At 39.6% G+C, this 16,397-nt stretch overlaps 1 protein-coding gene across 5 annotated transcripts in view; it reads right to left on the bottom strand.

The window, feature by feature from the left end:
* The window catches only part of ASH1L (ASH1 like histone lysine methyltransferase), a 185,672-nt gene that overhangs the window by 128,077 nt on the left and 41,198 nt on the right, over positions 1–16,397 (bottom strand). For all 5 annotated transcript variants that reach the window (XM_047784346.1, XM_047784348.1, XM_047784345.1 and 2 more), the window contains one exon: positions 948–5,493. In XM_047784346.1, the coding sequence (XP_047640302.1) occupies positions 948–5,493 (4,546 nt within the window). The remainder of the gene's footprint in view (positions 1–947; positions 5,494–16,397) is intronic.

Here is a 16,397-nt window from a genome sequence, read left to right as displayed (position 1 = left end):
CAGAGGTTTTAGAGACTTTCTAGAGTTAATTTACAAACCCTTAGGGTTGATATCTATGATGAAGAACTTTTAACTTAGAGCTATCTTCTACATGAAGAGGCAATGCTTCCTTTTTGTTTTCTACCCTTTTTTTTTTTGTCTTTTTGCCATTTTCTTGGGCCGCTTTCCCTCTCGCGGCATATGGAGATTCCCAGGCTAGGGGTCGAATCAGAGCTGTAGCCACCAGCATACACCACAGCTCACGGCAACGCTGGACCGTTAACCCACTGAGCAAGGGCAGGGATCGAACCTGCAACCTCATGGTTCCTAGTCGGATTCGTTAACCACTGCGCCATGACGGGAACTCCTTCTACCTTTTCTTAAAAGACACTTTCTACACACAAAAAAATGCATTACCTATATTTGTTTCATGTCCTCTTATTCAACCGAAGCAACTTTTATGAAGATATTCAAAGGTATTCTGAAAAATGAAATCCCTCTAAATATTCAGTTGAATTTTACAAAGTTGATCATTTTGAATGCTTAGATTTTTATTACGAGACACAGAGTTAACATATTCCTCCTATAACACAGATGGACTTATAAATTGGATTAGCATATATTAAAAATTTTGCATTGCTATTAACAGATATCTACCAGCCATTTCTCACTAAAGAAACTATGTAATGGCCTTTCTGCATAAGAAAGTCATTTTTCTTGATTTCTAAAAATTGATTATTTCTTGTTTGTTTTGATAGTATCTCTCCTCAAAATTCAAAATTAATGCAAGACATGCCTTATCTTCTCACAATTACTGGAAATAAGAACTTGGAAGATAATACTTCAAAATATTTACAAAAACAAACAAAAAAAACAGTAGAGCTATTAAAAGTTCATGTACATGTATTAGGCAACAAGTAGGAAAAATACACCTTTAACACAAGCAGGCAACAAAATCACTCTCTTACCTGTCAAGGTCTGTACTGCCCTTTCGCTGGAAGGCAGCGGCTCCTTTCTGTGAGGCCGATTTAGTGAAGTGTCCTGTGCAGAAAACAGTCCAGGGCTGTCAGTTAATTTCTTCCGGCCACTGGAATTAGGGTTTGAAACTCTGCAGCTCCCTATTGCACTTGTGAAAAGGTTTGTATGTTCATCACTGCTGGCTGGATCAGAGTTGGGAGTGAATCCTCCAAGAGATAAACTTGGAGAACTTTCTGAACAGTCAATCTGTAAAGGTGTCTGCAATCCCAAGGCCAATGGACTAGATTCTGAAGGCTCTCGGTGGACCCACTGTTCTTCTCTGTTTATTATGCTTTTTGAAGGAGAGAGATGAGGGCAGGACATATGACACCGGTGCTTTTCTTTATGTTTATATCGCTCTCCAATGGTATCCTTTCCAAATCGATAGCGCTTCAAAGATTCCAGGACGGATCTGGAGGAGCCACTGTCCATGGAAACCTGTGGCTGCTCAGAAGAACGGTGTTCTCTGTGTTTGTGACGGTGCCTGTGTTTGTGCTCGACCATCCAACCATAGGCCATCTCAGGAGGAACGCTAGGATAGGTACTCATGGAAAGGAGGGGAGTCCTGCTGGTTGTAAGAAAGGCCTCCTGTCGAAGCAGCTTATGCTTTTTCTTATGGTATTTGGTGGGATTGAGAAGTAAATGACCAGCATGCATATAGGAAGGAGGTGGAAGTGGAGTGGTGAAAGAAGGAGATGGAGGAGGTGGATAAAGAGTGGGGGGATACCTTCCATAGTAACCTAATCCTATGGGAGCAGCTGTAAGGGGTGAGGGAGAGTAAGGCATGCCGTAAGAAGGGTAAAATCCAGTACTAGAAAGAGGAAAACTAAGGCTGTGCATAAAAGGCATCTCAGCCATTGCCTCCCTCATCTTAGGGGGTCTGCCTCTCTTCTTTTTTAAGTCAGGTTTTCGAATGTAGTGCAAAGGGTCTAAGGGGAAAGAAGGATGTGTATAGAAACTATTAAAGTTGATTCGAAAAATAGTTGGGAGAAGATCTCGGGGGATAAAATGATGACTTCGATGAGTGATTCGAATTTCACTTAGACGACTTATTAATTCCTCCAGATCTGCGATAAAATCTGGATCCTGTCTATTTCGGAGTTGGGGATATTTCTTTTTCCGTTTTCGCTTTTGCCTTTTCATCTTGTCATAGCTGAGGTAATCATGATTCCTGCGCTTACATTTATGTTTATGTTTTTCTTTAAGACTGCTTAGGACTGTAGAGGTTTCAGGGGGAATCAGAGAAACATGCTCAAAAGAATGCCTTCTCTTTTTTTGCCCACAAAATTTCTCTGCCCTATCTGATGTACTGTTATTATCTGTTCCAATTCCACTATCACTGGGAATGGTCTCATCACTATGAGACTCACTAATGGGTGAAGGAGTAGCTTCTTTCAGAGATGTGAGTTCACTCAAGTGCGAAGGAGAATTTGGCAGCAAAGTTGGAGGAGATAATCGCCTCCTCCCCTTTGAGGCCTTCTTCATTGCAAGAGTCTGAATCATACTGCCCTGTCTTGAGTGTAAATGCAAATACGGCACTGAACTGGGTTCGACGAAACCTGCATCACTACTTACAGGGCTCTGACCTCCACTAGTCCCAGAAGACTGAGAGCAAATAGGTGATGGAAGAATCTCAGAACTACTAGCAGATGAAGGCAGCAAAGGGGGAAGGATAGGTCCTAATGCTGACCCAGTTGCCTGTTGAGCTGTTTGTTCAAGAACAGCAAGGCTGGTAGGGCTACCAGAAAGAATGCCATTTAAGACAGTTTTGGGTTTTCGACCCCTCCTCTTTCCTATGTAAATGGTTCCTTTCTTGCTGACATTTATCTGTTGGCCCAATTTAGAGCCAAAAGTGGCGGCAAGACTTGACACTGTATTGTGGAGTTTGGATTGCACTTTCCCTTTATTACTTGATTCTACAGAACTTGAAAGAATCTGATTCAACAGTTTCTTTCTCTTTAAAGTCTTCATTTTATTTATTTTGCGGATAATTGTTTTCATTAATTGTCCATTGTTTCTCTTGGTAATTTTTTTATCTGGTTCCATCTCAAGGTCACTCATACTGCAGACAGTTGGCCTATGACTGTCATCTAGATCATCTGGATCCTGAAATTGATCCTCACTCTCAAAGAAATCACTGCTACTTCTATGGTTGTCACTTTCAGACTCTAGCTTGCTTGGGCTTTCAGTGGCAACAAATGGAGCCACTGATAGTACAGGTGGCTTCATCTTGACTGGTGATCTCATTTGTCTCTTAGGTCTGCCTCTCTTTTTTGGAAAAGGAGAAACAGAGAGACTTTGTTTGAAGGAAGGAATTTCAATTTCTGGCTGTAAAATTGGGGGTTCTTGTTCTTCCTTAGACTGCAAAGAAAAAACTTTAGAGGCAGGAATTTTTAGAGTCCTTTTAGGTGGACCTTCCAGTTGAGGCATCTCCTTAGATTTAGGTCTTCCTCTTTTGGGCTTATAAATATCAGACAAAAGGTCACTAGAGACACACATACTGGAGGACAGTTTGTGAGTAGCAAAAGACTTATGAGATGGTTTTTCACTATCAGTTAAGAGAGCAAGAGATGGAGTTGTTGATTTGCTCAACTTTGGCAATCTGCGTTTAAGGAAGTCATGATCTACAAATGAAGATGGTCCAATGTTCTTCATAAACTTGGCTGGCTCAGAATTACTATTTGATAGTGAACTACATGAAACATTTTTAAAAAGCTCTGATCTTTCCAATTCTAGCCCTTTTGGAGACCGGCATGTGCTTCTTGCCACCACTTTAGTCCACCGAGGTTTTCTTCCTTTTCTTTTTTTTAATGGTTTGGACTGCAAAGTAGTGCTTAGGCTTTCAGCAACTTGGCAGTGTTTGTCAGGTGCGGTTACTGCACCAAGTTTTAGGAAGGGCTTGTTACTAAATAAACTAGTAAAGTTAACAACTGAAGGGGTAATTGTATGAATACTGGATTCAGAAGTCAAACTTGGCTTTTTTCCCAGGGAAGAGCTTATTCTTGGAATATCTATATGTGTACTTTTGGAATCATTCAGCTCTTTATCAATCCCTTTACATTCAATATTCATGCTATGACCCACAGACCTATGACCAATGTTCAAGTGGGTACTTTCAGAAGTAAATTGGTTCTTTCCAACAGATTCAGAAATTTCTTTCATTAGTTCTGTGGTAGGACTTAAGAGTAACGGATTAGGAGTCATCTGTGAAGAAGTTTCAGGGGGACTTCTGGTTAAAGGATTAACTGATACAGTAGGTGATGGGGAAGGGAGACTGCTTTCTCCTACTGCACTAAAAGGGGATTTTGCTGTAGATGCATCAGAAGCACCTCCCATCTGAAAGTCCGGAGAAGTGCAATATACGGGAGGTTGCTTTTCATGCTTCGAGGTTTCATAAGACCCCCTGTCTGCCTGAATGCATGTTCCTTCATTAAATATTTCTTTTTCCAAATTAATAATTTCCTTTCGAACTGAGAACTTTTCCAATATGCTTTCTTTACTCTGCCGTATAACATTCTTCTCAAAAGTTTTGCTGGTGGAACTGTCTTTCGGGGATTCAGAAAGTTCCTGACTTTCATGACTACTGATGTTTGTACTACAAGAAGCCTTAAGTGGTTCCTGAGTGGGAAGCAGTGCTTCCGCTTTAAGGTTTATGGCATCTTTACTGACTAGTCCTGCCATAGGACAACTCACTAGTTTTTTTCCAATGTCCTTATTAACTAATCCCATTGTTGAATTTGCTACAATCTTCTTTGCACAGTCTTTGGCCACTAGGCCAACAGTAGAACCCAACTTCTTTCCCAAGTCTTTATTAACTAGTCCAACCACAGTGCCAAGTCCTAGCTTCTTTCCAGATTCCTTATTCACTAAACCTGGAACAATACCAATTCCCAGCTTCTTTCCTGAATCCTTGCTCAGCAGTCCTACTGTAGTGATAGTCCCTGGTTTTTTGCCCAAGTCTTTATTAATGAATACTGTTGTAGTGCCAGTTCCTAGTTTTTTCACAGAGTCCTTATTGACCAATCCCACTGCTGCATTAAACACCGGCTTTTTCCCAGGATCTTTAGTTACCAATCCAACTGCTGTGCTGATAGTTGGTTTTTTTATTAAGTCCTTATGTATTATTCCAGCTACAGAGCTAACACCTGCTTTCCTGATCAAATCCTTGCTAACCAATCCTGCAGTAGTGCCAGTTCCTAACTTCTTCGGTTTTGTCTTGGAAGACTTGGAGGGAGGACAAGTTGCAATGAGCTGGGCTAACTTTTCAGTTACACTTGTTCCACCATTAAGTAATGCTCTGTCCTTTAAATCAGGATCCCGGCTACCAACAAGAGTAGATGACGCTGCACTAATGTAATCTGTCATTTCTGAGTGTACTGGAGAAAGCTTCTTAGACAAAGGATTGTTTTCTCCCTGTGAATGAAGATGGATGCTTTCTTCAGACTGGCATTCAATGGCTGCAGCATCACCTGATTTCTTGTATAACTTTGAAGGGTCCTAAAATTCAAACAAGAAAAGGATTTCAGAGAGAGTAAACGTTATACCATCTCAGTTTAGCATTACACTCAAACTAAATGATCATATATCAGACATAAGAGGCAACAATGCTTTCTAAAAAATCTAATATTATACTAATGTCACAGTGTGTTAGGTCCTCTAAATGTTATCTTTGTTGACTTTTAACTCTATGAATTGATACATTTACTGGGTGTTCAGGACCATCCCAGCGATATTTTTCGACATTGTTTTAAAAAGGCAAATCAATAGTCTACTTTCACCTTGCTTTAGACTCACTAAATATATATTAGCATATGAATGTACTGTTTTTGAAGAGACAAATATTGTTAGCTACAATATCTCATGGTTCTCGTTTAAAATAATGGTTCACTGCCTACTTCCTGCATTGATTTCAAACCAATGTAGGACGATCTCTGACCTACTTTCACTCCTTTAATGCATTCTTAATTATATTCTTGAATGGGCAGTCAAGTTCTTTCTTCATGTGAGAGAAATAGAAAAGACAATACATTAATGTTTTTTTTTCTTTTTCTTTTTTAAATGTCTTTCTGTCTTTTCTGGGGCCGTATCCGTGGCATGTAGAGGTTCCCAGGCTAGGGGTCTAATCAGAGCTATAGCCACGGGCCTACGACACAGTCACAGCAATGCCAGATCCAAGTGATGTCTGCAACCCTCACCACAGCTCACAACAACGCCAGATCCTTAACCCACTGAGTGAGGCCAGGGATCGAACCCAAAACCTCATGGTTCCTAGTCAGATTCATTAACCACTTAGCCATGACGGGAACTCCTTAAACATAAGGAGTGTTTCTTTACAATGTGTTTTTATATAAAATATTATCAGAGTTGGAAGTAACCTTTTTTTTTTGTCTTTTTTGCTATTTCTTGGGCCGCTCCCACGGCATATGGAGGTTCCCAGGCTAGGGGTCGAATCGGAGCTGTAGACACCGGCCTACGCCAGAGCCACAGCAACACGGGATCCGAGCCGCGTCTGCAACCTACACCACAGCTCACGGCAACGCCAGATCGTTAACCCACTGAGCAAGGGCAGGGACCGAACCTGCAACCTCATGGTTCCTAGTCGGATTCATTAACCACTGCGCCACAACGGGAGATCCTCATTTGTATTTTATAGTTAAATTGTTTATGTCAGTTATATCTCAGCTTAAAAAAAAAAATCGGTGCAGAAACACGAAGGAGGAAAAAAATCTTTGTTATCACAAAGTGAAAGACTTGTGTGAAATGATAAATTTGTAAAGTATCTAATGAGGATTCATGCTTTAAATAGCACTTTATATTATGGCTTAAAGGTTACTTCCGGAGTTCTCGGGAGCGGCCCAAGATATAGCAAAAAGACAAAAATAAATAAATAAATAAAAATAAATAAATTAACTTGTTATGAACTTAATGAAACAGGAAGGCATAGCCTTATTACACGTTAAAATAGAGCACTTGAACAAAAGAATGCTTTAAACTTATGCTCTTTAGATAATGATATTAACACAGGAAAACCTATTTTTCTTTATTTTTTCTGCTTTTTAGGACCAGACCCATGGCATATAGAAGTTCCCAGGCTAAGGGCTGAATCGGAGCTGCAGCTGCTGTCCTACGCCACAGCCACAGCCACATGGGATCTTTAACCCACTGAATGAGGCCAAGAATTGAACCCGCATCCTCATGGATACTAGTCAGATTCATTACTGCTGAGCCACAATGGGAACTCCTTTTAAGTCTATTCAAAACAATCTATAGTTTCTTAATTTTAAGAAGTAAGTATTATTGGTAGTAATGATAGGACATTTGACTGTTTCATCAATTTCCTGGTAAGGCACAACTCTGGTGAACCCTTCTAACTGGTCAAACAAAAACTTTCCTTTAAGTATTTAGTCACAACAAAGTCTACTTGATCTGGGGGGAAGAAATTATCCAATTCAAGCCCACTATAGCCATCCTGTCCTACCTAAGATGGTAGGGAGAAATCAGGAAGTATTCGTGAAGTATATAGTCTAGCAGTCTAACCAAAAGACTGACACCTAGTCATAGGATTAAAGGCCCTCTTCTGGAGTTCCCATCGTGGCTCAGTGGTTAACAAATACGACTAGGAACCATGAGGGTGAAGGTTCAATCCCTGGCCTTGCTCAGTGGGTTAAGGATCTGGTGTTGCTGTGAGCTGTGATGTAGGTTGCAGACGCAGCTCGGATCCTGTGTTGCTGTGGCTGTGATGGAGGCCGGTGGCTACAGCTCCGATTAGACCCCTAGCCTGGGAACCTCCATATGCTGCGGGTGCGGCCCTAAAAAAGGCAAGAAGACAAAAAAAAAGACCCTCTTCTTAGCTACAGAGGAACAAAAAGAATTCTATCCAACTTCTCTTCAGAAACCATTCAAGAAAGGGGTTGAATGAAATATTTAAAGTCTTAGAAGAAAAAAAAAATAACCCCAAATTCTGTAACATGTTAAATTATCTTTTAAAATTGAAGAAAGAAGAATTCCCTGGTGGCTCAGTGGGTTATGGATCTGGCATTGTCTCTACTATGGCTCAGGTTTGATCCCTGTCCCAGGAACTTCTGCATGCCACAGGCACGGCTGGGGAAAAAAAAGGAAGAAGCAAAGACTTTTTCTGACAAACAACAATTGAGAGAATTTGTTGCCAATAGACCTGCCTTGCATGGTATTTAAAAAAAAGTTCTTTACATAGAAAACAGACTTGTGGTTGCCAAGGAAGAAAGGGGAAGGAGTGGGATGGACTGGGAGTTAGGTGTTGGTAGATGTAAACTATTAACATTTAGAATGGATAAGCAATGAGGTCCTACTGTATAGCATGGGGAACTATACCCAGTCTCTTGGGATAGACCATGATGGAAGATAATATAAAAAAGGGAATGTGTATATATATATGTATGATTGGGTCACTTAGCTGTACAATTTTGGCACAACATTGTAAATTAACTAGAATTTTTTTAAAAAAGAACAAGAAAAAGAAGTTCTTCAGAGAGAAAAAAATTGATACAGGTCAGAAACTCAGATCTACATAAAGAAAAAAGACCACTGGAGAAGAAAAAGTGAAGGTAAAAATTTTTCTTATTTTTTTAATTGATCTAACAGATTGAACAGTTTATTTAAAATAAAAATATATTCAACAACATATTATTGTGTGTATGTACATCCTTATGTGTAAGTGAAATGAAAGACAATAATGATACAAGAGACCATGGAAGGAAGGGAGGATTTTTGTATTATTTTATTATTATAAGCTATCTGTGAAGCAATACAGTGTTATTTTTTTTTTAATGGACTTAGTTGAAAATATATATTACAAACTGCAGGACAACCACTAAAAAAAAAAAAAAATGTAAAGAAAAATGTTTATACAGTTCCCTGGTGTCACAGCAGGTTAAAGATCCAGCATTGTCACTGCTGTGGCTCAGGTAACTGCTGTGGCAGGGGTTCAATCCTTGACCTTGGAACTCCTGAGTGCCACAGGCATGGCCAAAAAGAAAAATGTTTATGAACAAATTTTTTCCAAGTGATTGGAATAAAAGTTACTCACAAAACTATGTTAAAACTAAGAAATATATGGAGTTCCCTTGTAGTGCAGTGGGTTAAGAATCCAGTGTTGTCACTACAGCGACTCAGGCTGTTGCCCTGCTGTAGTTTGATCCCTGGCCTGGGAATTTCTATATGCTGTGGGCAAGGCCCAGAAAGAAAAAGCAGAAATATAAGTAAGGCAAGAAACTTAAATCAACTTCTGAAAAATACTCAGAAAACATCTTCAAGAAATGTGCAAAGGTTCAGTTTGTGGCATACAATCAAAAGAAAACCAAAAGTCTGAGAATGGGATTTGGGGGAGGGTTCCCGAAACAAAATTATTAAAGATAATTTAACATAGAGATAATTAAATCAAGTATTTTGATATAAAATCACAAAATCTTCTTTTCAAAAGCAGAACACAATGCACTTATCTTAAATTACAAGCCATTAAATAGGTACTGCACTTGAACCCTATATTCTGGATTGAGGTCCAAAATCTATGCTCACCCTTATTATACTATACTGCCCCATTATGATCAAGAATCCAGCAAAATATACTGCTAGAGGAAGTTTAATTGCTTCAGAGGATATTATAATAAAAGAACAGTAATAATATGGAATAGCTCTTCTTGCCATTAATATAATTTAAGGAACAAACATAATATGCCAATCTGTTCCAGATATCAACAGAGGAAAAGAAGTCTTTAGATTCTTCCCTGATGTGAAAAATCACCACTGCAGCACATTCCTAATTTAATCTACAGTCTTTCTCTCAGGATTTCTGCCCCTAAATCCCTATCTAATTGGGAAAGAGGTGAAATTTAGAATAAGGTATCCAGTAGTTTAGACTCACAAAGTTAGGTCAGACAGGAAAAAACTTTTCTTTCATCACATATTCAAACTTTTCTCCCTACTCATGAAGTTTCTCTAGTGCTCTCGGTTTTGTTATCTCATTATATAGGGCCTTTAATTCTGCTATCTCCCCCAAAAACTCTTCATTCATTTCCATGCAACTGTATTTCAGAATTTATGAGCAATGTGCACTTATAGAGCAGTCTGTATATGAGCATTTCTGAAATGATTTATGGTCATCAAAATGAAATAAAGATATGAACAAATAAAAAAGCAGCATGTGAATTAGTGAGTCAATATGATCTTTAGGCTAAATTCTCTGGGACTAAGTTATGCCTCCTATCGATTTGTTTCAATAATGACTTTTTTCATTAGCGAGATCAACAATAAAATGAGAAACGTTCACGTTCACCACACCTCATTATGTCCACCATTAAAACAAACCACACACAGACTCAAGCAGATATCTCTAACATGCTATACTTTAAGAGAAAATGAACTGCTCAATCAGCCAAATGCAGTGTTGATTAGAGAAGTTTCTACAAAATGAAAGCAAGAATTGGGGTTGAACCTGATGAAACTAACATGGTAATTTTAATCTTCCCAGTACATTTATAGCAGAGATAGCTCAGTGCAATAAAAGGGATTTGCTTTTCCCCTCCCAATTTCTACAAGTGATGGTATTTTGATAAAAGAGTGGCACCTTCCTTGTTTTGCCTCCAAGGCTTAGGGCAGATTGTGACTGCCCTCTTAGTAGTCTGTCTCATGTATGTTAAAGAGAGAAAAGAAGCCTTTACAGAAATGTGAAGATTCAGGAGAATTTGTGTAATAGCCTTTACCATGAAGAAGCTGGGCTGTATGTCAACTTTTCTATTCTCTACTGCAAAATAATTCTAGCTCAAGCAGCCTCCAAAGCAAGAAAGCAATACAGATGTAAGAAAACAGAGCTCCATTCAAAGCAGGACATGGAAATACCTACATACCATCAACTCTCCCCTCTTGAATAGCCTTTGACAACAAGAACATGGGACTTGCCACCAAGAACACAGACCCCAGACTAGTTGGAACCAGCAGGTTGAGCTTCCAAAAACATTACCATTACCTTCACCACCAAAAAATTAGAAAGTCCATGAGCTGATCATGCATCCTAAGACCCTCCCCCCTAACATGGGCATGAGCTGCTCATTCTCCTTGCTTGGTGCCTTGCAAAAAACCCCTTACTTTGCTGCAAACACCCACTGCCAGAGTTTGGCTCTTTGCATGGGAACAAGAGCCCTTGTTTGATAACAATCTGGTACCACCTTGTAGTGGATGAGTCACTAAGATGTTAAATGCTTTCAACAGGTGTTTGACAACTAAAAATGTTTTTTTAAACCAAGAGCCTAATGCAGGGCTTTTTAAAAATGGAATTAACACAGACAGCTTAATTCACCACTGTGTTGTGACTAAGGAAGGTTTTTGCTTGACCTGTTATAAGGGTTCACCAAAGTTGTGCCTTACCAGGAAATTCATGAGACAGTCACATGTCCTAGCATTACTACCAATAATACTTATTTCTTTTACTATTTTATTTTTCTTTTTAGGGCCGCACCCGCGGCATACGGACGTTACCAGGCTGGGGTTGAATAGGAGCTGTAGCCTCTAGCCTACACCTGTCGGTCTACACCACAGCCACAGCAATGCCAGATCTGAGCCACATCTGAGACCTATACCACAGCTCACAGCAATGCCGGATCCCTAACCCACTCACTGAGGCCAGGGATTGAACCCACGTCCTCAAGTATGCTAGTTGGGTTCATTACCGATGAGCCATGCCAGGAACTCCCTTGACTTACTTCTTTTCTCTTTTGTATACGGAAACATTTTTCTTTTTATTTAGGAACTTATTAACCTTGGTTTTCCTAATTTTTCATTTCTATCTTACACAATTCACTTTAAGGCTGAAAGAAAAACAGAAAAAAAAAAAAATCAGCAAGTATGCCTAGCAGATTTTCCACTTGTATGAGAATTCCTAAGGGTCCACAATTAACAAACAGCTTAAAAGGAAAAGTTACTAAGCTCCTGTACCTTTAGCTTGTAATTTTCAGTTTCTACTTGTGATTTCTTCAGCAGTTATCTGTAGCCCTCTACCCATCATCAAGGGCTAGACAGGAACTATAGGATAATCATACTCAGCAATTTTGTGAAAAATGGAAAGGGGTGGGGGTTTAGATGCAGGTTCCATCTTGTTTAACTGTTTTTATCTGTGAAAGTTACTACTGAATCCTGCAATTGTTAGGATAATCTTTTCCCTTTCACATGCATACTCAGATGTTAGCAATTCTATGAAACTTGGCTAAAAACAGCTAAAATATTCTAGTATATATATCCACCATCTGTGAATTTGTGTCAAAACACATTTGAGCACCTCCTAAACTCCAACTTCCTAATATAGTAGCAGAACTTCAGTGTAAACTTGTATATTTGACTTTGAAATGTTTTCCAAAAAAGAAGGTAAAACATACACAGCAGATCAGGACTTGGCTGTTAAAGAGTAGAAAAAGACCAAATTTAATAGTTCAGAACCAATTTTGTTTAAAAATCGAGTTCTCATTACTATTTCAGTTTAACATTATTTATTTCTGACATCTGTATTTTCTCAATTTAGATTAACAGATTTTGGAGAAACTAGAGCCTTAGGAACACCATAAATCTAGCTTGGAGACCCATGTTTATATTAAGGGGTTGAAAGGAAGCCACAGTTAATATGCAAACTATTGCCCCCTTCCCTCACAGGACTTTACCCAATCATATATACCTATCTTAACATCTATCATTACGGACTTCCTGGAGCAAAAGTGATACTTATAACAAAAAGGCAAAGTCTATTAAATAGATTCTGTATGACATCTTCATATTCTTCCACCTACTAGTGGCGGGGAGGGGGGGAATAAGGAATAATCCGACAAACAACAAAAGTTTCATTTCCTTCTGTTAAGAACTTTTTTCTTTTTTTACAGCCGTAATGGCAACATATGAAAGTTCCCAGGCTATGGGTCGAATCCGAGCTGCAGTTGCAGGCCTACACCACAGCTATGGCAACAATGGATCCGAGCCACATATGTGACCTACGCTACAGCTTGCAGCAATGTGAGGCCAGGGATCGAACCTGTACCCTCACAGAGAAAATATCAGGTTCTTAACGGCTGATCTACAATGGGAACTCCGGAAGAGAATTCTTAATTACTAGCTTTTTTTTTTTTTAAGGGCAGCACTGGCAGCATGTGGAAGTTGCCAGGTTAGGGGTTGAATCAGAGTTGCAGCTGCCTGCCTACATTACAGCCACAGCAACTCGAGATCCAAGCCTCGTCTTTGACCTACACCACAGCTCATGGCAATGCCAGATTCTTAACCCACTGAGCAACGCCAGGTATTGAACCCATACCTTCATGGGTTTCTGCTGCACCAAAAAGGGAACTCCCAATTATTGGATTCTGTAGTTGATGTTAAAAGATAAATACACATATACCTACAGATAATCTTTAAAAAGACCAACAACATCCAAAGGTCATGCTGAGCTTTGTCAGCTGTACCTGGACTCCCCAATACACCTCACTTCTCTTGCCCCTTTAATAGTTAAATCCTTGCAACTCATCCTTAAACCCGATCTCTAATGCCATCAGCTGTTGCTGTTTAGTGTCCTAAAGAGGCTCTATCAATCTGCCCCAACAGTATCCCTGCTTGACCATCACTCATGTAAGAAGACAAAGGTAATTCACTATTAATAGATTTGTGAAATAAAATTAAGGTGCTTTATCTTGGTAAGTTTTTTTTTTCCACTTTGGCTTTTTAGGGCCACACCCACCACATATAGAAGTTCCCAGGCTAGGGGTTCAAATCAGAGCTGCAGTTGCTGGCCTATGCCACAGCCACAGCAACACCAGATCCTTTGACCCACTGAGTGAGGCCAGGGATCAAGCCTGCATCCTCATGGATATTAGTCAGGTTCATTACTGCTGAGCTGCAATGGGAACTCCTGTCTTTGGTAAGATTTAACATCACAGTTGTAAATGATAGTTCCTATTTACCACAAGCACAAGGTAACCCTAAATTTCTCAAAGAAAAAAAAACACTCTCCAAAAAAGCAATTTTAACTTTAAAATGTTTCCTAAGACCACAAAACTTTAAAAACTAACAAAAAAATCAATATAGTCATGTAATTTTTGCTTTAAAATTTCAGAGCATTAAAAGTAACAGGATTTGGACTTCCCGTCATGGCGCAGCAGAAAAGAATCCAACTAGGAACCATGAGGTTGCGGGTTCGATCCCTGACCTCGCTCTGTGGGTTAAGGATCTGGCATTGCTGTGAGCTGTGGTGTAGGTCATAGACATGGCTCGGTTCTGGTGTTGCTGTGGCTCTGGTGTAAGACGGCAGATGTAGCTCTGACTTGACCACTAGCCTCAGAACTTCCATATGGTGCAGGTGTGGCCCTAAAAAAGGCAAAAGACAAAAAAAGAAAACGTAGACAGGAGTTCCCTGGTGGCCTAGCAGTTAAGAATTTGGTGTTGTTGCTACTATGGCTTGGGTTGGATCCCTGGCCTGGGAACTTCTGCATGCCTCGGGGGTGGCCAAAAAAAGAGAGGAAGGAAGGGAGGAAAGGAGGGAGGGAGGGAGAAAGAGTAGACAAAAAATGAAGTGGAGGTTCCCTAAATTTTTGAGTGCCATACAAAAAGATTGTTAAGTTCTCCACTTGTCCTCCGTTCTTTATATTTTTTCAGTACTCATCTACACGAAAGGGCTGTCAAATTCTTGTTTTATAGCACAACTGACAAACGTCCAGAAGACATGATAAATGCAATTTTGCTACCAAAGCCATTCTCTTTCTAGAAAATTCTAATAAAGATGTCAATACCTAATTTTCAAAATTTATTTATCTGTTTGTCTTTTTAGGGCCGCACTCACTGCAAGTGGAAGTTCCCAGGCTAGGGGTCAAATTGGAGCTGCAGCTGTCAGCCTACACCACAGCCACAGCAACATAGGGTCCAAGCCGTGTCTGTGACCTATACCACAGCTTATGGCAATGCCAGATCCTTACGCACTGAGCAAGGCCAGGGACTGAACCTGATTCCTCATGGATACTAGTCAGGTTCACTACCACTGAGCCACAACGGGAACTCCAATATCTTATTTTATTTTTGCTATTTTAGGGCCGCACCCCTGGCATATGGAGGTTCCCAGGCTAGGGGTCTAATCTGAGCTGTAGCTGCCAGCCTATACCACAGCCACAGAGACACGGGATCCAAGCCGCATCTGACCTACACCACAGCTCTTGGCAACGCCAGATCCTTAACCCACTGATCGAGGCCAGGGATCGAACCCACATCCTCATGGATCCTAGTCGGGTTTACTAACCTCTGAGCCGTGAAGGGAACTCCATCCAATATCTAATTTTAAATATAAGCTCCTCTGTAAAGCTTTCCATGCATATTCTCCTTTCAGCAGCTTCTCCCAACAATTCCGATTTCATTAAATACACCATATATTATTTCTATTATGGAAATTATCATATTACATTATAATTACTTGTTTACTGCACAGGATAGGCATTCAAATGTTATATGGAAGGATAAATAAATGCTGTGAGTTGAGACTAGAGATTATATTCAAAATTAAGAGATACAAATTTGACTCTCCTTTGTGAAAGTACAAAGTAAAATATCAGTCCTATGATCAGTTATCTAAAGTATAATAGACAAAATAAAAATACACATTTAAGGTAGTGACAATGTTCTGAAATTAGACAGTGGTGGTGTCTGCACAACTCTGTATGTAGCCAATATACTGAATATACTAAAAACTACTGAACTGTATACTTTAACAGAGTGAATTTTATAGTATTTGAATTGTACTCAATTAAAAATATATAGATTTTATCCAAAAATCAGACTAATCTACTAGAAGATATAATTCAAAGGAAGTACTTAATATATGCAGAAAACCTAATAGACTACTGCTATTTAACAGAAATGCTGGGGAAAGAAAAGCCAAAACCTAGGTGATATTAAACCCATTTACCCCCTCAACATTTCATTTCAAAATTGGAATCTGTGTTAAACATTTTAAAGACTGCCAGGCAAATTAACCATATTGAGCAAGAACAGAGATAGTGTTACTATTATCTATATTTTCTTATTAAAGAACCTGTGTTAATCTATCAATTCTGTAATTTAATAAAATCTTAGGCCAACAAGCCTTAATTAGAATACTTGGATTCACTGGGTTTTAGTAATTCTCCATAAAAATAATTTATCTGTGGAGTTTCTGCTGTGGTGCAACAGGATCCAGGGGCGTCTTGGGAGTGCTGGAACACAGCTTTGATCCCTGGCCCAGCACAGTGGGTTAAGGATCTGGCATTGCTGCAGCTGCAGCTTACCCTACAGCTACAGCTTGGCCCTGATCCCTGGCCTGGGAACTCAATATGCCACAGGGTGGTCAAAAAAAGGAAAAAAAAAAATCACTCTTT

The sequence above is a fragment of the Phacochoerus africanus genome, chromosome 6 (genome assembly GCF_016906955.1).
Source record: "Phacochoerus africanus isolate WHEZ1 chromosome 6, ROS_Pafr_v1, whole genome shotgun sequence".
Classification (NCBI taxonomy): Eukaryota; Metazoa; Chordata; class Mammalia; order Artiodactyla; family Suidae; genus Phacochoerus; species Phacochoerus africanus.
The sequence above is the reverse complement of the archived record's forward strand: the minus strand, read 5'-3'. Positions and strand labels throughout refer to the sequence as shown.